Source organism: Onychomys torridus, chromosome 3, assembly GCF_903995425.1.
Source record: "Onychomys torridus chromosome 3, mOncTor1.1, whole genome shotgun sequence".
In the NCBI taxonomy this organism is placed as follows: Eukaryota; Metazoa; Chordata; class Mammalia; order Rodentia; family Cricetidae; genus Onychomys; species Onychomys torridus.
In genome coordinates, this window is record NC_050445.1 from 41,495,885 (window position 1) to 41,522,641 (window position 26,757).

General features: G+C 41.4%; 1 protein-coding gene across 1 annotated transcript in view; it reads right to left on the bottom strand.

Moving 5' to 3' along the window:
* Snd1 (staphylococcal nuclease and tudor domain containing 1) overlaps window positions 1–26,757 on the bottom strand; it is a 422,881-nt gene that overhangs the window by 143,780 nt on the left and 252,344 nt on the right. The window contains exons 14-15 of the mRNA XM_036180523.1: window positions 25,991–26,063; window positions 1,721–1,862 (exon numbers count right to left, since the gene is read on the bottom strand). Coding sequence (XP_036036416.1) covers window positions 1,721–1,862; window positions 25,991–26,063 — 215 coding nt within the window. The remainder of the gene's footprint in view (window positions 1–1,720; window positions 1,863–25,990; window positions 26,064–26,757) is intronic.

Below are 26,757 nucleotides of genomic sequence, written 5' to 3' on the forward strand. Positions count from 1 at the left end.
CCTCCTAAATGTCTGTTATATTTCTTAGCATGTATTTGCTGCTGTGTAGTCTTACCTTTCAGGCTGAAAGTTAAGTTAGACAATGTCTTGGAACTATGAGGATCAGGATAATGCCAACTATACAGAGGAATTGGTTGACTCAGAGTCAGGCAGTTAACATGGCTTCCTTCTAAGCAAGGTTTAACAAACAGCATCCCGCAGGAACTCTCTTACCACGCACAAACCTTGAGCTGGCTCCATCGAAGGAGCTGAGTTTAGAAGCCAGTGTTTTTTTCTCTATGGATCTGAGATCGGGTTTCCAGGAAACAATCAGACCTTTTTTATTTTTCACCTTGGACTAAACTCCACACTGCCAAGAGGCTGCTATGGTTTATTGGGTAGAGCAGAGAATGAGCTGAATATATATGTATAAGGTATATAACCCCATAACAAGAATTCACAGTCAAGAAATCTTTCAGCTACAGAAATCTTAAGAAGAGAGCAAAAAAACGACCGCAGGATCAGACTTGTACCACCCTGCAGCTTTCCCTTGACTACAACTGCCATTAGCAGAAACACAAGTTCCCGTCATCCCCCCTCCTCCCCCTTCCCCCGTCAGGTATGGATTTGATGCAAGCCTCCTCTCCACAATTGCCCCTGAGCACAGAGTCACACTTCTCTTGGGCCTTTTAGGAAACCTACAGAGCTGGGTAGCTAAGATCAAACTGGTAGAAGCTTGATGAGGTGCCTTGTCAAGGACAGTCAAGGAGAAGCAGTGAGCTGCATAGTCAGGTGTTCAGGGAGTGGCTTACTGCACATAACTCAGCCCTTTTAGTTGGGGCCTAAGGGAGCCCCTTGTACAGACGAGAAGTTCTCAGTGCCTTCCAGAAAAAAGGGGGCTAAGGGAATCCGGCAGCGGACAGACAGAAAGCAAGGCTCTTGCTTCTCTTCAACCACAGCAAATCTATTCAAGAATTCAACTGAAGTGCTGAGGCAACAGGACAGTAACAGAAAAGGCACCGTGCATCTGGGGAGCACAACGGCGCGTGTCCTTTGTGAGTGGATGAATGTGTGTGAGGGTGGGTGGATGAAATGACAGCCTTCCTTCAAAGACCACGGTTTCTGTAAAGGCTGACTAGAAATAAATATCTTTATTATTTGCCAGCAGTGAAGAAATGAAGCGGTGTAGTCCCTGAATACATAAATGTAAGTTGTTCAAAGAGCACAGTTCACACAGTCTCGGTGGCTGGGGAAACACTGAGCAAGTCAGCAAGGCAGGCTATGAGAGCTGACCGATTAGACAGCATGGGACAGAGGAAGGCTTGCCCAGCATGTCACCCTCAGTCAAGGAGAAATACTGCAGACATTGAAGCCTGTGAAAAGCGGTGTTTCGCTAGGTTTTCCTAAAGGACTGGGATCCTGATGACATTTGAATAAAAAAGAAGCAAGAGGCTTCTCTTGGGGAACTCCAAGGACAGGGCAGCTCAGCTCCTGAGGCCTGCCTACTACTGACATGGCAGGAGCAGATGACCTTAAATAGCTGATGCTAACTATGAGAATTCTAGTATTCATTTTCTATTCCGTCCATCTAAGTAGGATGAGTTAGTTCTGTGCTGTCTTTCAAAGCATGCTCCAAAAGCCCGTGTTTGGTAGGATGGAGGAAGGACAGGAGGGCTTGAGGCTACAGGGAAGGGTCAACTTCCAGGAAGGCCATTCCAAGTCACTTGTGGCACAGACTCACCTGCCAGCAGGAAGGTGATGAGGCAGGTCTCCTTGGGCAAATAGAGCTTGAGGCGAGAGCCACTGAAGACATACTCTACCACGGCTTCAGAACGGCCTGCCCGCTGAAGAAAGGGCAGGAACTGCTTTGCTTTCTGGGTGTCCTGATGGAGAAAAGAAGGAAATAATTATTGGGGAGAGCAGTGGATACAAATACAGGCTCCTTTGTCTTTGGTTTGGGATAAAAAGTCCAGAGGAAACTAAGAAAAAGCTACATAAGAATCTGTAATTTTTGAAGATATGGCACAGATGTGCTACTCATGTGAACTTTTTAGAAGAAATAGTGTCAAACAACAGTTCCCAGAACATTCTCGCTGGCTCAGTGCTTCTCTCTGTATAGTAACTAAGCACTCACTGTCTGTATAGGATAGTGAGTGCTTGGAAACTGAGTCCACTCGTGCTCTGGGGCAGGACGAAGAGTTTGTTTTCTCCTAAGACAAAACTGAGGTCAAAAAAACTAATACTATCCTTTTACGGTGACTAACTAAATCTTTAATTTTCTTTCAAAACAAAACAAAACAGTGGTGTTCAGGCCAAAAGCCACAAGTATTAGTCTATCTTCAACTGTAAACAGGTTGTATAAGACTCCAAACTTCCTGGTTTCTTAACTTGTCCAGAACCTGGCCTTCTCTGCACATCAGTACAACTATTCTTGCTTCACATGCATTTTCAAGAGAGAGAGAGTGTGTGTGTGTGTGTGTGTGTGTGTGTGTGTGTGTGTGTGTGTGTGTGTGTGTCTGGGGATACTCCCCTACCCAGGGAAAGATATAATAATAGGATATATTCCATGAAGACAAAGACTACAACACAAGTAACCACAGAAATAATAATAATAATAAAAAAACCACATAGAACCATCTAGTATTTTTCCAACAGTTTTAATGCATCAACACAAGCCCATGCATTCTGTTCTCAAGAGTATCAAGCATGAACATTTTGAGTCTCAGAGCACTTGACCACAGTGGCGCTAAGGGCTTTCAAATCCTTTCAGTCTCTCAAGCTAATTAAACAGATGATAGAGTAAGCAAGCATCAAAATATCACATCACATATGCTGGGGAATAGTGGCTGGATCTGAGAATTTCCAAGGTTTTCAGCCCAGCCAGCAGAACTACAAACTCCCTCTGAGGACAGCAAGTTCTGCAGACTTTCCTGACTTCTGCCACATAGGCAGTCTGCACTCAGCCAAGCTCTTCCTTTCTGATGCTTCTCCTAGCAACAGAGGTATTGTATCTAAATTAATGTACATACAATAATGAAAATTTAACAAGCCATCAAGTATTACAGACTTTGCACAGCAGCCAAAGGTGCTGCTCTCACTCAGACTCAGCGAGGTAGGCTGTGATGAAAACAATATTTACAGTAATGAGATCCATCCTCCCTTCAAACAGATTCTTAGAGAAAAGGAGAGACAGTCATCCATTCTCAGTCTTCCCAATAGCACAATGGTAAAAAGGTAAGCTAACAATGAGCTGTAGTGGGCTGGAAACTCCCTCGGTGAACACTTAAGTGACACATATTCTACTATACACATACAGCAAGCAAAATACCTTTCTGGCTGAAGTCCAGAACAGTCAAGCAAGACAAATGTTCCAAGGGACAAAAGCACTACCTGATTCAAATCCTTTTGCCATACTAGTCTAAATCTGGGTCATTATTCATGAGCTGAGCCAGTAAGTCAACAACAATTATCAAATTGATTATTGCAAATCATGAGGCAACCCAGTATCACTGAAAAGGTCTTCCTCCAAACCTGGAGTTACCTACATTTTACAGAAATAGACTTTTGCTCATCACTGTCTTTTGACTATATCTGGGAAAGAAAAAAAAAAAAAAAAAAAAGAAGCTCATAGGACTAATACACACAGGTCTTTAATGTTAATACTAACAAGGAAGCTGTGTCCTTTTGCTAAGGCCAAGGAGCAGGGTAAAACATTCTCTGCTTTATCAGGGAGATGCTTATTCAAGAACAATCAAGGGGATTCAAGCGACCTCACTGTTCTCTTTGTAATGAAATCCATAGATGGCCTTGACTCCACTTATGTCTACCAGACTGACTCCAGAAATGACACATGGAAAGATGAGAGAGAGAGGGGGGGGGGGCATGCTACTGATTCTGGCACAGATTAGAAGCAAAAGTCAACAATGAAAATTGAAGGCATGAAACTTTAAAAGCTTACCATGTTTACTTCTAGATGCAAATTTACAAAATAAGACATGGAGTGAGTGCCCATGTTCTTGAGGTAAGGATTCAAAGGCTTAGCGAGGAGATGAATCGGCATGGAACACCCATTAGGAGGAAGAATGGAGACTGCATCCAAGTTGACAGCATTTTAAGAATGAAAGGACTGTATGAAGTCAATTAACCTGACTGTAATAACCAAGAGATGTCAGCTCTTTCGAATCTCACTCACAGCCACAGGACGGTATCTGTCTTTTCTTGTTATGGCAAGCACTTCTCTGCTTAGCATGCTCTTTTTCAATATGAAAATTCTTGAGACCATTTATTTCAGTGACTCAGATAAAAAGAATAGTAAAGAATACTGGTAACTCTCCCTAGGTGATCTAGCCATTAAGTCACCCCCTGATAATTTAGATGTAGAAACTATTTATTTTAGAAATCCAGAGTATATTACAATAAAATGGACTGAATGTGGTTAGGTTAGTTGCCTTTCAGAGAAACTCATGCAAGCATAGAAGTGTTTTGAGTCTCACAACCATTTTTAGGGTTAGTAAGTAAAAGTTAACGAAAAGGTAAACAAGATAAAGTTTGATTATAAGAAATAAAATACAACAGGGACCAGTTTCCAGTCTCCTGTGAGGTTGAAGACACCAACAGATCTTAAAGTACAGAGATGTCACTAACATGACAGTTTTACTCCTTTCCCAATAACACAGAAGCACAGCTCACTCACATTTGGTAATACCAAAGATTTTTGTTCTTAGAAACAGGCATAAAAGGTCTCAGGATAATTCTGAGATGTGTAGTACAGAATGCTCATTGCAACGCATATCAAATACTTCTGCTAAGATGGTTGGCTCTCATTCTCGGGGTTTCTACATGACAGTTTCCTCATAAAGGGCTGGGAGACTACTGTTGTAGCTCCCTGCTACAATACTGGCTAAAGGCTTTGAGGATCCAAGCAGATAAAATAGGTACGGTTCTCTGTTATCTATACCAATATTCTCCTCCACTGGTGTAAAAAAATAAAGCAGCAACTGTATTTCTGGGCAGAAGAATTTCCTCTTTGTTGCACTGGTGGTTTTCCCATTACCTGTGCTTCACAACAAGCCATGCACAAGCATTTTTCTGTCCTCTTAGAAGAGCTAATTTAAGGTTGCATTAGCCACGTTTAACCTGTTATTGTGGATGGCATCTCTTTAAGGAATGTTTCTACCTCCTCAATACACCTTGAAATTGAGAAAGTAATGATGCAACAACTGTGCCCAGGTAACTTCATTTCAAAGCAGTTAATATCTATACCTCAAACTCAGAGCAACAGGAATTAGAATGACCCAAGAAAGGCTGGGCATTCTTTAGAGAGAGTCAAAGGATATAGACACATCTTAATTCTGCCCTCTTCTGGCTCAGGCCCAACCTTTCAAATGTAGAAACATGTATTTACTGTATGTATATGTCACAACATGCATGTGGAGGTCAAAGAATATCTTTCAGGAGATGGGTTCTCTCCTTTCACTATATGGGTTCTGGAGACTGAACTCAGGTCATCAGGCTTGTGGTCAAGTGGCCTTTATCCACTAAGCCACTTCCCCAGCCTTCCACCAGACCTTTCTGTTGATATACAAAATCACTACTAACAGGTGGCCCGCAACTCTTTTGTAAAAAGTACTTTCCTGTACATGGTGGTACATATATGTAATCATAGTACTTTGGAGAAGGAGGCAGTAAGATCAGGAGTCCAGGGTTATCCTTGGCTACATAAGACCCATCTTGCTTGCCCTGGGTACAATCCTCAGGACCATATAAACTGGGAGTGGTGATACATACTGTAATTCATCCCGACATTGAGAAGCTGAGACAGGAAGATCAGAACTTTGAGGTTATTCTTAGCTACTTAATGAGTTGGAGGACAGCCCAGGATAAATCAAACTGCCTTAAAAACCCAGATAAAATCAAACAAAGACCTTCTTGTGACCACAAGTGCCCCCACCTCCCACCCCGCCCTTGTGCGTGTGTCTGGGAATTTGAGATAGGGTTTCCCTGTGTAACAGCCCTGGCTGTACTAAACTCACTTTGTAGACTAGGCTGGGCCTCAAACTCATAGAGATCCGCCTGTCTTTGCCTCAAGTGCTGGGATTAAAGGTGTGGGCCACCATACCTGGCCTACAACTGATTTTTTTTTTTTTTAAAGTAATTTTTGTAGTTACCAAGATTGGAAAGCGACAAAGCTGGTTGGAGGCAGGAGAACTGATAAAGTAGAATCCTAGACCAGGGGCACAGGACAGGGGCCGGGCGGGCAGGACTTAAACAGTCCCAGGTCATCTGTAGCCTAGAAGAATACAACTCACAGAAACGAGAGGTCTATGAAGCTGTTCACGTACACCCAATGTTAGCAAAAGAAATCCTATCATCTTCCCCCCAAAATCCCTATGGTGGACATGAAACATCACAGACTCAAAAGAACATGGGGAAATGGGAAAAGGGTAAGCCTATTAGTTACCAGGTAACCACTCAGGATTATCATGTGCAAGCCTCAAATGAGAACTGATAAGGAAGTTCACCAATGAATTCTCATCACCACAATCACTTTTTCATGAACATCAAAGAATAACCTTGAGGCAAACCAAATCACACACATACGTGAAGCTGTTAATACAAATGTACTCTATCAGCACCCAGGAAGCTCAGTTGTGAAGAGACCACTGTCCCCAAGGAGGCTTCTTGGAGGTATCTGGGGTATTTTCTCTACCTTAGGATGCTTCTTCCGATCTAGAACTGGCTGTCTTACTGGGCTCCATCAAGGCCAACCAATCACAATGCACAGTCAGTGAAACAAGAGGGTAGATACAGATAAGAATGTGGAGGTCAGAACTAATCTCTAAGGACTCTGAAGCAAACGTGTTCTTGCATTTTAAGGACCATTGTGATCATCCACTGCCATAGTCATCTATCTGTGCAGGGCTGTCCAGATGAGGGGATTACTTGTGCAGTGGCACAGAAGACAAATCAGAGACATCCTCTACCAGAAAGGCGAGTGCACCACTCACCACCCACACTCTTCCTCCCTTCCACACGCCTGGTTCTGTGGCCACAAGTGACATTTGAATTCTTGGAATGGGTTTATGAGTCTCTGTGAGGAGCCAACTGTACAGCATAATCTCTTGAAATAAATGGGGCTCTGGTGGGGAGGACACTTGGGAATGCACTCCAGCTCTAATGTTACCACAAAGCACTCAAAACTCTGAAGCCAACCTTTCTGGCTAGTTATTAATATTTCACAGTAAGAGTGCATGAGGGGTTCTGGTATGTGTGTGCAAACTTCATCGAGCTGCACATTTAACAGGAATAAAGAAAACAGGAGTGAGTTGGGGAGAAAAACACGCATAGAACAAAACAGCATTACAACACTTTGTTCTAAAGGTACTGAATCTAGGCCATCAATAATCTCTCATTAAGTGATGTCTGGTTTACATCCTCTCCAATTGTTGGCTTAGCTGGCACATCACATCACCCAGGATTCCCATATGTCGGAGCATAGAAGCAGTGTCTGGGCTTGGGCTCCACCACTGGAACAGGACTTTAGAGGACATCTGTAGATGCACAGGCTACAAGAAGATGCCCAAGCTGCAGAAGTCTGCTCTCTCAAAATTAAAACTTCTATAGCCTCATCTGTTATTGAAGGAACGCAGGCCAATTGGCTAAATTAAATTTCCAAAGGGAATCTGCAAGCTAAGGACAGACAAAAGGCAAGAGAAGCCAGAATGGAGTGCTCACCATTGGATTTAGGAGAAGATAGACACCTTAGTTCCAGCATGGTTTCTCTTCCAAATGAAGGACAAACTAAGTCCTTTGTAACTTTGTAGACACACCCACTTCAGGAGTGCTACAAAGAACAGCTATCTACAAAAGATTCTTTGGTTGACCCTGATGACAATCTATGTCCTTTTTTCTTCCATGTACAATACTGAGGAAAGAAATAAAGACTTGGTGAATGCTAAAAAGATAAGACTCATTTTTGTGTTCAGAATAAAAACACACAAAGTGGTGTGCTGACTGACAATCCTGACAGTCCTGGCCGGCATGCAACATACTATAGAATATGTTCTGGACTTTTAATGAACAGGTAAAATGTGGAGTGGCCTAACAGTTCATCAGCTTGTGATAAAGAACCTGTCTACACCACAACATGAATAGTACTCTGCAGTGGAAATGATTTAAACACAATGGGTATTCTCTTAGTTAGGGTTTCTGTTGCTGCAATGAAACACCATGACCAAAAAGCAAGGAAGTCAGGGTAGGAACTCCAACAGGACCGGAACCTGGAGGCAGGAGCTGATGCAGAGGCTGTGGAAGGGTGCTGCTTACTGGTTTGTTCTCCATGGCTTGCTTAACTTGCTTTTTTTTTTTTCCCTTTTCTTTTTTTTTAAATTTCCCAATCTGCTTTGTTATAGAGCCTAGGACTACCAGGCCAGGTCCCACAATGGGCTGCCCCCCCCCCCCCCATTAACCACTGATTAAGAAAATGTTGTAAAGGCTTGCCTACAGCCCAATCTAATAGAGGCATTTTCTCAATTGAGGATCCCTCCTCTGATGATACTAGCTTGTATCAAACTGACATAAAACTAGCCAGAACAAGTGTGAATCCTAAATATGTAATTTCATAGCACAACATTTCTGCAAAGACTACTGAGGAGGCTGAGAATAGAGCTAGGTTGGTAGAGAACTTGTCTAATACGCATGAGGCCCTGGATTCCATGCCCACGACCACATAAAACTGGTCATGGTTGTGTAGGTCTATTGTGGTATTGTGTTCCCCGAAATATTGTGCACCCTAATAAACTTATCTGGGGTCAGAGACAGAACAACCACAATATTTAACATAGAGGATAGGCAATGGTAGCACACGCCTTTAATCCTAGCATTCCAGAGGCAGAAATCCTTCCGTTCAAGAATACAGCCAAGCATGGTGAATCATGCCTTTAATCGCAGAAAGCGAGCCTTTAATCCCAGGGAGTGACAGCAGAAAGAGAAAGATATATAAGGCGTGAAGACAAGAAACTAGAAGCATTTGGCTGGTTAAGCTTTTAGGCTTCTAGCAGCAGTTCAGCTGAGACCCATTCTGAATGAGGACACAGAAATTTTCAGTCTGAGGAAAGAGAATCAGCTGAGGAACTGGCGAGGTGAGGAAGCTGGGGCTTGTTCTGTCTCTCTGATCTTCCAGCATTCACCCCAATAACTGGCCTCAGGTTTGATTTTATTAATAAGACATTTTAAGATTCCTGCTACAGCCTATAATCCTAGCACTTTTGGCTACACCATGAGCTCAAGTTCAGCCTGGGACACAGGACACTCTTTTTCCAAAAGAAAAAAGTGTATGTATGGGGAACATTTGTCAAAGCTCACAGAATTATATGCTGAAGGTAATATATTTTAGCTGCACATATTTTAAAATTTAAAAGGTAAAAATAACCTGAATATGAAGAATGCACTTCCTTAATATTAAATTCAAGGCAACTTTTACCCTAACCAACTAACTTATCATTAAGTAGGAGAAAAATGACAAGTTTAAAACTAATAGCTCAGTAGTTATTTTTTATACGAATTACTTTAATATAATAAAAAGCTGAATGTATCAAAGTACTTTAAAACTTTTAAGCAAAAAAAAAAAAAAAAAAGGTTTAGATGAGACAGATATTAGGAGAATAGGGATAACAATCTAACCAGGCTTTCCAAAGTTGCATAACAAAGTTTCAACTCTTAGACAATTAAAAGAAAACAGTAGGAGCAAATGTCATCCTTAACAGACCAGAGTGGACATGCTTTGTTCAAATAAGGAACAAAGTTTGAGTCAATCATGGCCTATGCTGTAATCTCAGCAGGTGGGAAGTGGAGGGAAGTAGTTCAAGGCCAGTTTTATCTACCTACATAGGGAGTCTGGGGCCAGCCTGGGCTACATGGAACTTGTCTTAAACAAAACACAAGCAAAAAGGGTTGGCAAAATGGCCCAGAGGGTCAAAAGTGTTTGCTGCCGAGCTGAGCTCAACAGCTGGGACCCACGTGGTATGAAGTTGTCCCCTGACCCTCAAACATTTGCTGTGCTCCACATGAACTTTCTCATACAAACAAATAAATGTAAAAAAAAATTTTTTTAAAGAAACAAAAGGTTTCATTAAGTCCTTATGTCTACCTGGAAACAAAAGCAGTTGATACGACTTAACTTGAATAAAATAGTAATTCTCAAGCAAAAGAAAAATTCTACACAGGCTTGGAGATTGTTCTTTTATTGAATGACTTGCAGCTTCCCAAATTTAACCAGCTGAAATTAAGCTGTGAGAATCATTCAATTTAACCGTTAGAAATGAAGTTATTGCCTTTTAGTGGTAAAATCTGCATTTTATCATCAACTGGAAATATAATGCCTTCAGCTGACTCTACATGTAAGCTAAGGTAGGCTTACACCCAGTTTAACCCTCATTTTTCTAATGAGGATGGAGTGTATAGCCAGTAGAGCAGGGTTAAAGGTACCAAGTCAGGCTGGGCGGTGGCGGCGCACACCTTTAATCCCAGCACTCGGGAGGCAGAGGCAGGCAGATCTTTGTGAGTTCGAGGCCAGCCTGGTCTACAGATCGAGATCCAGGAAAGGTGCAAAGCTACACAGAGAAATCCTGTCTCGAAAAAACAACAACAACAAAAAACCAAAACACCAAAACACCAAAAAAAAAAAAAAAAAAAAAAAAAAAAAAAAGGTACCAAATCAGGTTCTTCCCAAGACCAGCTAACCAATATAGCTAGGGCAAGGGTACAACTCCAATTCATGGAATCCAGAAAAGTCTTCTACACAGACCCATACTTTCTTGCCCTCTGCCCAAATCATCCCAAGCCCTCTTCTTATACCTTTTCCTATTTGTCAGTACTCTTAACTTCTCAACAGAACACTATTATAACTTTTGGTTCAATTAGTTATCATGGTTTTTTTCTTTTTTTTTTTTTTTTTTGGTCCTAAAATTGCACACAAAATAGCTGTCCCTTTGAAGACCCTCCAAAGCTCCTGCTAGCCTCTGCATGGGGGTTTGCCAGCCTTTCAATGAAGATCCTGGACATGCCTTCATGCCCTTCCCTGGATTGTGCTTCCCAGATCCATGCCTTTCACTTTATTGTTCTACTTTCTTTTCCTTAAAAAAACAAAAAATAAAAAACAAATTCTCTTCATATTTCACAGAGAAAATGTCTTACCTCTCTTAGGTCAGGCAAATAAATACAGAACTGCTTTTGTATTTCTATTCAGGAGAAAGACTATCCTATTCAGATAGCCTCCAATCATTAATAAGTCCCTTTCATTATGCAACAGCATAGCAATACATTATACTCTTGATAGTGCTGAATGCTTTAAATATGATGTAAAGAAAAGTTTTTTTTATTATAAAACAATTGTGATTACTCTAAAAATAGGCAGGAGACACAGTAATTTGTTTTCTGGTTTAGAACTATCAATCTATAAGGAAAGAATGTTTAAGGCAGAGCATAATAAACTGGGAGAGACATCTGTCAATTATTTTCTGATTAAATATTCTGCCCAAACATGCAATTTCTTAGTGTAAATGCCTCATTTATCCAAATAAATGTCTAAACTGATGAGGCAATAATGAAGGATGAAATAATGAACATTTATTTACCTATTTATTTATTTGAGACAGGATATCATTATGTTGTCTTTCTGGCCTGAAACTCTTGACCAGGCTGACCTCAAAATCACAGAGATCTGCCTGCCTCTGTCTCTCAGTGCTGAGATTAAAGATGTACTCCACTACACTGGCACAAATAACAAAAGTTTTATGGTGACACCATAATAGTGTCTTCAGAAGTGAAGCATGAGGGTGACCTAAGGACAGTTTATCTACTATACGTGGCACTTAGGAAATGGAATAAAGTGCACCAGCCAGAGGGTATAGGGTATATACACTAAATTAAAAAATAACTTACAGGTGTAAGACATTATATTTCTTTTAAAAGTTTCAGACAGATTTTTATTACTTCCAATGTCTCTATAGGTTAGAGGTAAGAATGTATTATAAAATGAGAAAATGGCTCAACAGATAATTAAAATGAAATGTGCAGAGAAAAGAATGTAAAGAGGGCCTGATGAAGCACATATTTTCATTTCATGGGCAAATCAAGAAGTCAGGGCAAGGAAATTGATGTCATGCAAAAACTCTGCCCTCCTCTAGACAAGAAGACAACTTCAGAAAAGGACAGAGAAAAGAATGTCAGCCAGGAACCTACAACATAAAACTCAGAAAACGTAAAGTAAGTTTCAAATAGCTACTAGATGGGACAAAAGCATTTTCCCTAAAAAGTTTCTCTATGCAGACATTGACTGAATAGAAATAGAATTATAAAAATGGAGGTTTCAACCATACATGAAGTATTCATTGGTCCAATAAAGTTAAGCAAAAGCATTTTTATTATGTTTAATTGGGACTTTTCAAAGTCTGGTGTTTCCAGAGTTAATAAAAATTAGATAGTTACACAATTTGGAAGAGAAAGTTCTAGCTTCTTCAATATGGAGACAAATGTAAATCATAATGGTTGAAACTTATTACCTAAAACAGAAGGTAATATTTTGAATGACACAAAATGTATCAAATTAAAAACTACATATTTTACTCAATAGCTTTCCAGAATAGGAAAATATGCTATTTTTTGGTCTAGCTTTTTACTTTGTGGTATTGTTTAAAAAAATAATTACTGACCACGATTTAAAGGTTGTTAATTATGTATATATGAAAACCCAAATTATCCTTAAATACAACTTCAAGAGGTACACAGCAATTTAAGCCATCTATTAACCTAATAGTGATAAATACTACCTATGTCCTCTTCTAGGAACTGACTGGACAGTCAAGAAAAAACCTGTCAGCAATTAATTCTGTCAGGGGTTTAGTCAAGATTGCCTCCCATTCTAACATCAGTCTTGCCACTCAGTTATTTCCATTGGTATGCAGAAAATTTTATTTATTAATTGTTGGTTTTATTTTCTGAGCAATTGGAGTTCTTTTCAAACAATTGTCAAAATATGAAAAACAAATGGCCATTAAAGATGAAAAAGATGATTAATGTTCTTAACAATCAAGTAAATGCAAATTAAAACTCTCTTGAGAGTCCACCCCACCCTAGTCAGAAGAGTTATCATGAAGAGACAAACAGAGGCTAGTGAAGTGACTCAGTGGGTACAGGCCTGGCTGCTAGGCCCGGGGACCTCAGGTCAATCCCTGGAACCCCCAAGTGGAAGGAGCGAACTTACTTCCACAAGGAGTCGCTCGCACGCACGCACACACAATACTTAAAACCAAACTAAATAACAAAACCCCAAAGCTGATGAGGATACGGGGGAACCCATAATATTGCTGGTGGGAATGTAAATTCTTCCAAATATCATGGAAATTATTATGAAATTTCCCTAAAAAGAAAGAAAATGAAAAGCTAACACTAAAAGCAACATCTGCCTCTGCTACAGCACTCCTGACTCTAACACCCATGTTTACTGCAGCACTATATTCCCAACAGCCTGGCTATGAATCAGGCCAAGTGTCGGGATTGCTTGTGATTCAAAGGCATTTAAGTAGAGGGCTTCTTGGTGCAGATAACATCAAGTTAAGCTGCCCTTCTCCTAGGGAACAAGAGTTTAAAACAGACAGTTAAGGTTTAAAGCCAGAAAGGTAAAATAAACAAACAAGCAAAGCTCACACATTAGCATGATGTCAGAATTAAAATTTTAAAAGGTGTGCCTAGAAGAAAGGATAAAATGTGGTGTGTGTGTGTGTGTGTGTGTGTTGTGCGCGCACTTGAATAAAAAAAGATGTGTGTCTACACATGTGTGTAGATACTGATGGAGGGCAGAAGAGGGCAGGCATCAGATCAGCTGGAGCTGCAGTTACAGGATGTTGTGAACTGTCCCGCATGGGTGCTGGAAACTGAACCTCTACAAGAGCAGTATGAGTTCTAAACCACTGAGCCATTTCTCCAGCCTCCACAAAAGAACGAACTGAACCATAAAGAGTGCCATTATGTCACTTGCAGTGAAAATGATCATCATATTAAGCAAACTAAAACAAACTCTGAAAACAGGTATCACAATGTTTTGCTAGTGACTCTTAGACTTTATACAGACACAAAATGCTAGGTGTGTGTGTGCACACCCATGCATAGCATGAAAGAAGACCGGAGCAAGGAAGGGGCCTAGTGGGTTGGAGGAAAGGGACAAGGGGAAGTGTGAGTGAGGAGTAATAAGGAGTGAACATGGCCAAAGTACATGATATACCTGAAAGACAAATGTCCATTAAACCTATCACTTTGTACAATAGATACCAACCGACAGGAGCTCCTAAGAAAGGATAAAATGCTCAGTCTCTACCCTTGAGAAGAGCTGACAACACTTACAAAGTAAAAGAAATGGAGGAGGGGAGCATAGTCTGGTTAGCAGATGTATTGACAGGATCTTCCTGGCATAGAGGTACAGTTGATTGTTATTTTCCTCCACCCACTTGTAATAGATTTAATTAAAAACAAGGTTTTTCTGTGTAAGGGGAAAAAAGTGTATTCTTATTTACTACTAACATTCAAGATTAATTCAGCTTTGCCCAGATAAACTTACTAATCAGTTAGGTTAGATAATGTCTCTCCAGTTGTGGAGCCATCTGCAATAAATTTGTTCTTTTTTTTTTTTTTTTTTTTTTTTTGGAGCTGAGGATCGAACCCAGGGCCTTACACTTGCCCAATCCCGATAAATTTGTCCTTTATCTTTTGAAAAAAAATTTTTTTTTATGTCAAATAGTTTGTAAAAGGATGTGAAAAACATCATCAGAAGCTGATGTGGAATTTGTTCTATGACTCAAAGGGTTCTAAGCAGAGTACTACCCAGTACAGAGGACAAACTAAGCAGCCCCGTTTCAAAGGAATGGAGGTTTAACAGATAATTACGGTTCTAAGTCAGAAGGTATAAAATAAACATCAGCCTGGTGTGAGAATTTTAAAAATGTGTTCCTAGCAAGGCAGTAGCACGTTGTAAAATGCCTCAAAGTCATGCTCAGCAACAGATTAATAAAGTGTACCCAGGATTCCACGAAGAGGTGGGAACAGTTGACAAGAAGCTTACAAAGCAAGGAAACAAGCCCAGAGCGAAACATCTTTATGGTAGTTATATTGTCAATCTTGCGTACTGGAGGCTTCAAACCCCCTTCCTAAAGCAATATGCAAAGCACGCTCCTAGCTTCACTCTGCAGCTTTACAACTCAAGTAGTGAGGTAAACTGCAGGTGAAAATTGAACTGACCACATGGAAAAATGAATACACCCACCCAAGAGTTAGTTGTGACAGTTATCTGCACGGGTCCTGCACGACACCTTACTTGGTTCTCCTGCCCCAATCTCTGATCAATCAATCACCTATTTCTACTAGTTCCTTCAGTGATATAGATCCCATTTGCCTTTCTATGCTCACTGCCACAACTCTAGTTCCAGCCACTACTCATTTGTCAGGCATCCTGAATAAACTGAGGTCATCAGTATACAGTCCCACAGGACTCTGTTCGAATCCCCGCTCTAATTATATAACCAACTGTATATGTCCATAAAGAATACATCTGGCCGGGCGGTGGTGGTGCACGCCTTTAATCCCAGCACTCGGGAGGCAGAGGCAGGCGGATCTCTGTGAGTTTGAGGCCAGCCTGGGCTACCAAGTGAGTTTCAGGAAAGGTGCAAAAGCTACACAGAGAAACCCTGTCTCGAGAAAAACAAAAACAAAAACAAAAAAACAAAAATCAAAACGAAAAAAAGCTCTTACTAAACACATATGGTTTGATCATTCATTCACTGATTCTACATGAGAAATACATGAAAAACACCAACAAGAAACCCAAGATGGCATATATCCCATGTGAGGAGTGATATAAAACAATGGTGAAGAGCTGGAGGAGAAAGCAGTATGATTTGGAACTTGAAGTGGATTAGGAGTCTGAAACAGAAACACTACAGCTGAACAGCTATGACTCACAGAAGACTTTCTGTGTGCTAGGCAGAATGCTAAGCAATTTAGTAACAATCAACACACAGTATTAACCACTGGTCTCTGCTGAGCTCTTGTTCTGTCAACTGTTCAGAATACTTTGAATGTATTCACTCATTCATTACACCACAATCTAAGAAAGCAAATGCCATCATCACACCCATTTTACAGCTAGGAAAGCTAACAGAAACATTAATAGTTTCCTCAAGGTAACAAAGTACTAAGTAATGGAGTCCTGAGTTGAATCTCAATGATCTGAGACTAGAGCCTATGCTGCTAACACTGACTTTATTCCAGAAGCACACATTCCTGTGGCATCCCTTTACATGCCTGCATATTAAGAGTTACTAACCAGTAGTTAATTCTGAACTTACAGAGCTAGCAGCAGTTTTTGCCAAATAGAACTTCACCCCTTGAATTGCATTATTTGACAAATCAAATCTAAATAAGGCACTGTAAATAAATAAGTGACGCATTCCTGTTAGGGGTTTAGAAGCTAATAAGGAGAATACCAACTTGAAAAATTACCTATTTATCAACATATACAAGATGACAGTAATATGGTTTTGTAAATGCTAAAGACGGGCATGATCAGAGGGCAGGATGGATGCAAAGGGACACAAACAAAAAGCAGTAGAAAGCACGGTCCTAAGGGAGAAGAGACAACATTCAAAAAAGAAAGGTCTACTACAAGTGGGAAAGAGTGAATGCAATTGGGGTGAAAGACACCATGACCACAGCAACTCTTATAAAGGAAAACATTTAACTGGGTGGCTTAGAGTTTCAGAGGTTCAGTCCATTATCATCATGGCTGGACATGGTGATGTGCAGGCAGACATGGTTCTAGAGAAGTAGTTGAGTGTCCTACATCTTACTCAAAGGCAACAGGAAGTAATCTCTCTCACTGGGTGTGGCTTGAGCATAAAAGATCTCAAAGTCTGCCTCCATAGTCACACACTTCCTCCAACAAGACAACACCTATTCCAACAAGGCCACACCTCCTAAAAGTGCCACTCCCTTTGGGGACCATTTTCTTTCAAACCACCACAGCAACCCAAGTCCTTTATCCGAGAACATTCAACTGTGGCTGGGTATGACACAAGGAGGCAAATAGGTCTGACTGTGAGTGAAGCATCCAAGTGCCTTGCAGCAGTGCACAAGAGAACACAGGTCTTTCTCCAAATAAGAAACCTCCTTAACAGCTATGTTATGTCAGACATTCTATAATTTCCTCCTGGGAATATCACTTCCTCAAGAACAGCCACAGAACTACTGGGCATTTCAAAGGTACCCTGATCTCTAATTCAAGAAAAACTGGATGTCAACATTGCAGAGTTTCCAAAATTCTGTGTGACACAGTCTGTAGGGAATATGTTGGAAACATGCTAAATAAAGGCTTAAAATACAAGCAAGCAGAATGTCTGTGTTAGTAAAATGACTTACTTTGAAATGTTTACATAAGCAATAGCCACAGGACAAAATGAGTTCAATCTAGGGCTAAGTATTATGATGATGAAGCAGAGAGTGGCACCAGGGTGGCAAGAACTGCTTGAGGTTTTATCACATCACTGTAGAATGGGATCAGACTAATTGAGTCACACACCTCAACCCAGGAACCAAGAATGTTAGTGAATGCCTTCAGAATACCCTTCCATTTATTTACTTATGCCATATTGGGCTCATTTAACCAATCTGGACTCATGAAATAGAATCACAGAGCAATATGCATGTGTTCAAAGAATGGAAGAAACAGAAGGCAATGAACTAGTGACAGCCGAATCCATGTGTAGAAGAAGTATTTCTCTTTAGAAAGAAATACCACTTGGTTCAGGGAAAATGCCCCTGGACTTGCTCAATTTCTTGCAACTTTCTTTGAACAAAAGAAAGGTTATGGCTTAGTTAACTGAAATAGGATATAGGACCCTGTGCTGGTGATTTTCTTGTCAACTTGACAGAAGCTAGAGCCATCTAGGAAGAAGGGATTCAAATGAAAAAAATTCCTTTATTAGGGACAACAGGCAAGTCTGTGTGGCTTTTTCTTGATTAATGATAGATACTAGGTGCTGGGGTTGGGAATAAGCTCACTGGGGATTGTGCCCACCCATGGACAGGTTGTCCTGGGATGGACGGACACACACACACACACACACACACACACACACACACACACACACACACACACACACTTGATTGAGCCATGAGAACAAGGTAGGAAGCATGGTCTCTGCTTCAGTTCCTGGCTCTAGTTCCTACCTTGAGATCCCTTTGGTATAGACTGTAAGCCCTAAGAGAAACCAAAGCCTTTCTTCCCTAAGTTACTTTTGGTCAAGGTATTACCACAGCAGCAGGAATCAAACTTGGACAGACCTGATACTATGGAGCTCATCCATGTGTACTCCTGGGTACAAAATGAAAGAGCATGGAAAAATTGATTAGCATTGTATTTATTTATTTGTAGCAATTTACGGCACTAACACATTAAGAATACTGAGTACATGGGGATCAAAATGTCGTCCTCGTATGAGGCAACAAACAAGAGCCCTGTCTCTAATGGTGACCACTTCCAGGAAAGTCACCTGATCCAGCAGTTCTTCAGAGCTATTAAGCAGCAGAGCTGGGACACACACAACCAGTGATCAAGATACTGCATCTTGCATTCAATTTCCAGACTTCCTACCCTTGATCCTAACTGCTGCAGTAGCTGGGATTTTTTTTCCCAACAAAAGCTTGTCAACAAGTGCTAGGCACAGTGGGGCCTGTTTATATTCCATCCCTAAGGGTAGAGGCAGGAGGATTCCATGATTCAAGCCAGCCTGGGCTACCAAATGAGACCTTGTCTCAAATATCCAAAGGCCTGAGACCTAGACCGGGGGTAGAATGCTTGGCCCTGCCTAGATCTCCAGACCCCGACCCTGCCAAATCTCTGAGTGAACAAAATGGCAGTCTAAGCAAGGTATATGGGATCAGACCCTTTGCAGATGAAAGAGAGATATTCACTTTGGAGCTTCATTTTAATCCATTTATTAATGAGGAAAAATAGATTCAGAGGAGAGTGAGGAGCAGACATATATAGGTCACTAGGAATGTTGAAGAAAATTTGTTAATTTTTACTTTATGAAAATAAAGAGTAAAAACATCGAATTGGAAACTATTTTTTCTCACAGAGCAGAGTTCAGCTATGTCTCAAAGAACCACGTCTTCAAGAATTATGTGTATCGCTATCAGCCCTTTACGCGCCATATTCTCCCTCTACAAAGGCACAAAACAGACCAGGAAGATCAACAAAGCAAACTCACAGAATCACATCATCCCAGAAGAGCTTGTAAGGGCAGCATCCAGCATTCTATTGGAAGTACACCCAGTAATCTTACTGCTCATTTCAAAGTCTTGAACAAATTTCTCTGATACTCAAAAGTAAATAAAAGCCAGAGCCCATGTCCTAAATTTGGTGCCCTACATTGTACAAAGAACACAAAAGAAATACAACTCAGTCAAAAAAATGTATTAAAACTCTCTAAGATGTACTTAAACACAACCACCACTGACTGTAGTCGACGCTGAAATATAATCCTGGGGAAGCTCTCATGGAAACCATAAATGCTTTCTGATTTACTTAGAAGAGAATGATGTCTTTGCAGTTCTAGGGAACTTAACAAGGGCTAAAAAAAATGAATTAGACATACAGGACTCATGTGGCTCTATAGACCAACCCTCTCTCCTCCCACAAACCAACAGAACAATGTTCTCCACCATGAGTCTGAGGGCAACTGATTAATTCAGACTTTCTGCCACAATTAAGGTCTTCCTGATGACATCCAGAGATGTGGGGCAGGTTCAAAGAAGGGAAATGGAAAGGGAACTGGAAGTAAAGGAGACAAAAAGAAATGAAAAATGATCACGGAAACAAGAAAACAGAAAAGCTATACATGACAGTGCATGCATATAAATCCTAGCTGTCTTCCTGAGGTAGGAAGATGGCAAGGCCAGTCTGGGCTACAGAGTGAACTCCTGTTTCAAAAACAGAATACAACAAAATGCCTCAAACCTTCTCTGCAGCCTGGGAGAGACTGCTAATCTGGCAGTCCCCCTGCCATTAGAGATGTCGAATGCTGCAGAGCTGTGGGGCATGATTTTGCGTGGAGAGAATCCAAGCCAATTAGATGCAACCACAATTGAACTGTTTCAAGAAGAAGAGAATAGAAAGAGCAGTATCGTCTCTTAGGTTAGTAAGAACTGGAGTTGTCAAATGAAGCATAGGTACAAGACAGACAAGAGACTAACATTGCTACTGTTACAGCTTCTGACCAGGTTACCAACCTTGTTTATGGAGCACAACATGCTTGTCCTAGGGAATATGGACTAGACAGTGAGCTAGCTCTTCTTACGTTTGTCCAGGACAGCAAATATACCGCTTAGTAGTATGGCTAGTATGCAAATGTAGCACTCACTCCAGGCAACTCCTCCAGGTCAGGGAAACCCACTAAGAAGCACAGGTCTTGACCTTGGGCCATCTGTACAGTAACTTAGACCACAGCTGGCCCCAAAGACAATTAGGTCACGCAGTGGGACTACGCTAGAGTAAGAGAGGGAAGAGATCTTACAAATAAAGCTCAAAGAATGAGCATTTGTATCATTGTCAGGGCTTATACAGAACAGGAAGGCAGCTGAATGGAATGCTAGAATCCTAGGAGAGGCAGAAGGGGACCAGAGTGAGCATGACTTAACAGAGCCCCGATTAGGCTTGCTCCTTGATTGGGTTTACCAAGGAACTTCTCGCCCTCTATCTCTTTCCACGGTCAAAAGTAGTGGGGTTTTTTTGTTGTTGTTTTTTTGTTTTGTTTTGTTTTGTTTTTTATGTATTTATTTGTGTGTGCCACTGTGTGAGTGTGTCAGCTGGAGAACATCTGACAGGAGTCAGTTCTCTCTTTCTCCCGTGTGGATTCCAGGGATCAAGGTCAGGTCATCAGATATGGCAGGAAGTGTCCTGCTGAGCTATCTTGTTGGCCCTCTTTTTAATGTTTTTCAGCCAAAAAGAATACATATTTATTTCCTACTCTTCCATCAAGACTCAGCTCCATATGGAGCTGGGGAAAGGTAACACCCACAAGGCATCCCAAGTCTATTACAGAAAGGAAGACAGTTTGGGATATCTCAGGAAAAGAAAAGCAGTGCTGTGTTCAAGACAACCAGGAAAGGAAGGAAGAGCCTCCCAATAACACCCATATCATCTACCTACCCGCCTACTTCAACAGAGGACTTCTAGTTTTTGATATTTCCAAGTTAAGACCTACTGGTTCACTCCGGAAGCCTTCTTTCTATAGCTCACTTCACTTTAGAAGTAATAAGCCCACGGTCTAATTTCTCAAATCTTGTACCCCCCCTGCCCCCACACCCCAGCTAGCCTTTGTACCACCCCAGACTAAACTCACACACAATTCTATCAGTAATACTACGTGTCTCCAACAGAATCAGCCAGAGAGAGAGATGATCAAAAACAGTATGAAAACTGGGCAAGAAACGGTCACAAGCTGACAGATGTCCAAGAGTGCATAGCAGTTCAGTGAGTGAATAATTGTGAAATTAACAGATGTTTTATCAGCCACATAACATCAGAAGATCCCCATTCTGGCAATACAACACACCTTGCAGTTTATAGAAACATGATCAGACAGGCATAGGCTCCAACCTCTTGTGATCACCAAACAACTGACTAACAGATCAACCAATAATCAAACACACAATCATTAAAACTCCTCCTGCACCAGAACAGAAAGACTAGAAATGGCAGGAGAGGACACGTGACTGGAGAGGGTATGGGCATAGGCCTTTGGACCTCTCTCTGTGCCACCAATCAACAACACATGATCATTAAAACTCCTCAAGCATCAGAACAAAGAGATGACAGGGAGGAACTCACAAATACACACCCGACTCATTATAACTCCTCATGCACAGATGGGAGAGGGAGCATGAAGGCAAAGGAAGCAATGTGTACTCTCAGCGCTGGCTGCCCTCAAGGAGTGGGAAACTTGTGCTCCCTCACTTTGGAATCATAATTGATTTGTCTCATCTACCAGAACAACAGCCATGCACCAGCCCCATTCATTTTATTACCTGTTTTACGCTCTGTATCTACAGGAGACTGTATTTATTGCAGAACAGGCTGTAGCAAAACCAGTAATACACCTAAGATAAGGAACAGCCTTATATTCTACTGACACATAAAGTCCAACTTTTCTACACTAGCAAGGAAAGGAGGAGAGGCAGGATCAAGAAACAACTATACCTACTAATAATGGAAGTGTTGATGTGTGAATGGAACAGTCACCATAGAACTGCCTTTCAAACCAAAAGAGATACAGAACCAGGCTAGCCAAATTTGTGCCTAGATTCACATTAGGGGCATTGTGCCCTGAAAGGAAACCAGACTATAGAAATGTATACAACTGGTACTTATAACAGCCCACTCTCCATACCTGGAAAAAGGAGAAAATACAGAGAAGCTCATCACTTCTTGTTTATGAGAAAGTGTCTCTTTATGTAGCCCTGGTTGGCCTGGACCTCACTATATATAACAGGCTAGCTGAACTCACTGGGATCCTCATACCTCTGCCAGCTTATCAATCATTTTTTTTAGTACCTAAGTTACTGGCCTGGCAGTGAGTACTCTTCCTTGGAGGTCACTCTGAAAATATGTGCAAGAGATGAAGATGGACCAACTTTTACCAACACATGGATAGAGGTCCATCTAGTTGGTATTACACAGGTGATCTGCTTATCTTACAAAAACTCAACCTAATGCTAAACAGCATCTACCATTCATGAACTTAGAACACCCCATGCCAGTGTCTCATTTCCTAAGAGTCTATTAATATCTCATTCTCATGTCTAGGTTCCTACTTCCCACCACACACAGTCAGCCAAGAAGATATTGCTTTTGCTAAGTCTCCATATCACAATATTCTAAAGCATCCTAACCCCTGGTCTTGTGAAATTAAAAATCCAACAGGAGAGGTATGAAGAATGGGCACAAACTTAACTTCTAAAGTGAGATTCAGTAAACTCTGGGTCAAAAACCACAGGCTATTTGCTTTATAATTATGACAGGACATCTTCTGCAGAGCACTTTTCTTGAGTGTCTTTAGGAGACCAAGTGTATACTTCTTCCTATCTTTTTTCTCCAAGGATTATGCATTGTGGTGGGAGGAGAATAGAGGGGAGAGAATAGAGGAAATTATTTTGGCAGCATAGTGCATACACTGTCAGCTCAACAAAATCTTCCATTTATCATGACCGAAAACTAAAAGGGAGAGTCAATCTGGGGAAGTGGAGGGACACAGCTGAAAATTTAAGAGATTAAGAAACTTTTATGAAGCTATTACGTAAGTGTACATCACACAGTCATTCTACAGGGGTGTATTTCCACCAGCAGCATACTACTTGCCCATGACCCTACATGCCTACCTGTCCTCCAGAAAGCAAAATTGCCAGCATGCTCTAGGGAGCAGAAAACCCATACACCTCACTTAAATAACAAGGGCGCCCAACCCACCTGCATACTTAACACTGTGATGGAGGGACGGAGAGGTGAGAAGGGGAAAAGACAACCCTCCTCTATTACACAGGGCACAAAAACTGCAGTCTGAGCTGAATAATCTGTGGTTCAGGCAGACAAGGTCATATCTGACATCTACTTAAATTGAATAGCTTTTCACTTCCAGGCTTCCACCTGCTCAAGCTGTCCCCTTTTATTTATGTGGTCACTGAGGGACATTTAACTGGCATTTATTTTTAAATAACTTAAGAGCAAACCAATTTTTCAATATACGGACAGAAAATAAAATAAAAATGGGTATAGAAAAGAGCCAGAGTTTAAGGGTGAGTCGGTGGGATAGGAGTGATAATGTAATGATGATCAAAGTGAAGGCAAGTTTGTACAAGTGCCACTTATAGCAACGATCACAACTATATGGCCAAGAAACGCCAGAAAACATCAGGGCCAAAGGCATGGAAGAGGAAAAGTCAGCACTGAAGGTTTTCTGATGCTGCCCTCTGAGGGCCTAGGGAAAACACAAGGCAGCATACCTCCACCCCACTCACTTCCTCAGGACTTCACCAACAGTGCAAGTCTGGGCTACTGAAGGCATCTATCCTCAAGCTGTTCTTTTGTTTATTTGGGAGGAGGTTCAGCTCATACTAGTGTGATTTACTGATTTGTCTAAAATGTGTTTTTAGTTTTAATGACACAGTTTCCCAAGCTTTAATTCAGCCCTGGAGAGGTCTTGGAGTGTAAGTTTTACGAAAGCATTTCCATAGGCAGATGGTCCTCACATCAAGGTGCTTCCACTGTGTTGTACAAAACTAGTATTTATAACATGCCTTTCTCTGCAGCTGAACAGTCCCCAATTGCCTTATGATACCAACCTCTTCAGCTAAAGATCAACATTAAGGAAAATATTGTTGAGAATACCACAGCACTTACCCATAGAAATTAATAACATATACAAGAATAACTCACAGGCTAGACCTCAGAGAAGAAAGGCCGAATAGAGTACTGGACGATTCACCCCTGGCAACAATGAGCCTTAGCAGATGCACCCAGACACTAGCTAATGGCTGAAAGGCCATTAGCACAAAGTCTTGACCTCTCAGGATTCTAAGCCACACACATAAAAATGTGTTATCACTGTATCTCACCCCCCTACAAGAGACCATAACTTAGAGACTACTCCTGGCTCACATGAAGTAGACAATCCTGTTGAATCTGCACCTGAGCTAATTGCCTATGTTGAAGGAAAAGCTCACTAGAGTCCCATTGCTTCAAATAGGTATGAGGACACCCACACAAGAGAGATTTGACCAGACACATTTACAATAAGCTACCAAAATGAACAAGAGGAAAGGCTGTGGTCAGGCATCTAAACATGTAAGGAGAAGACAGTACACTCAAGTTCTTCCCAGTGGGACCAGGCTGAGCTCTAGAACAGTTTGCTTATACTGGTATTGCCATCTTGAGGTCCACGGCATATTCCTTGCATGTCTATGCTCTGATTCACTGGTCCTTTCTCCTTTAGCTCCTGGTGCAATATGGTCCTCCTCACCTATGGCACACACCAATGCCCTGCTTAGCCATTAGTGAGCAGTGTGAAAAGAATATGTTGGGTACCTTCCCTGGTCATCAGAGTGAAATCAACATCGGCACCACTCACTTCCGCTTGGCTGCTCTCACCTCTTCAAAGAAGATGGCACTACAGCTTTCTCTTCCCCACCTGGATGTAGAGTATGTCTCTGTCTCTCTCATCACTGTTATAGTCCCAGTGCCTACACACTTCCCACACATCGTATTGGGCACTCACTAAGCATCTGTGGGAGAAATCCTCTCAACACACAGGGCACTGCTCAGTCAGAACAGATCTTAAACAGGCATGGGTACGTCTTCACTGCAAAAAGTTGCTAGGACACAGCTCTTTGGGGGTTCGGAAGTATTCATCCCCAGTTCTATACATTGTCTTTATTTATTATCTCTTAGCATAGTCACATGTTCCTCCATTCTTTCCAGCTGACAGGCAAGCTGCAAGAAAGAACTCATTAAAAAGTCACAAGGAATTCCTAGACTTTATCTCATAACCTATACTTGACCTTTTACCATGAAGACTTCTCATTCACAGAATAAAATAGGTTTAAAAAAAACCCAAGAGCTAATTTTACTTCAGTACGACAGGGAAGTATAAAGTATCTTCTAAACTCACAACAGTTAAAATCAGGAGCAACAGCTCAGGTGAAGAAATAGAACGGAGGTTTTAAATCGTCCTTTTCCTTAATGTAAACCAGAGTCACTACACATGCCTTAAAATACACTGGAAAAAGTCACATTTAGGGCCTGAAAAGCACAGAGCTACAGAAAACACGTAAGTGGAGTCCTTAGTGAGTACTAAGCACACAGGCTCTTGGAGGCTCTGAGCTCACAGCTGGATTCAAGGGCACAACTCACCCCAGAAATGTCAGCAACTCGGTGGATGGGCACTTCCTTCTTGCTGTGCAGTCCTTTGCCATTCTTAATAGCTCTGTAAGGGCAGAAGAGAAAAACCCATTAAGATAAGAACCACACTAGGAGAGAGTCTGGGGCAGGGGATGGGGAGAGGAGAGGGGGCTATTGCCATAGGAGGTGCCATTACATAAACCCCGTCTATACTGCTGAGCAGACAGCCTGTGAGGAGCAGTCGCTGACGGGGACAGTGGAAGCTGCTCTTCTCACCAGCCCAGTTACCAGCCCTTGCTGCCAGTTTCAGCTAGCTGTGCCTGGTAATCAGAGAGCTCCCTTACTTGTTTCCAAATTAAAGGCATTATTCTGGGCACAAAGGAAGAATCAATTGGAAGCGCACACTCCTAAGAAGCCCAAGTAAAAATGTTTCAGTGCTTAATCACACAAAACATTTTAAATGCAAAATATGTAGCTAGTGTTCCAATTCTAATGGAAATAAGTTCCTCCCAGGTAAAAAGATAAGTTGCCTGGAATGAAGCAATATTGTACAGAAAAGCCATTTAAGACTGGGGAAAAAATTAGCGAGTGCTATATAACTGATACTAAGCTTTGTTCTGATTAATTGTGGGGTGGAAACAGCAGGATTTCGCAGGGAACTCTGAAATTCACATATCTGACCATGGGTTGGTTGGTACCAACCTCCCACTTCTTAACTACCCAGCACTACTGGGCATGGTTACTGGTGGAACAGGAAAAAGCCACAGTGTGGAGCTGGT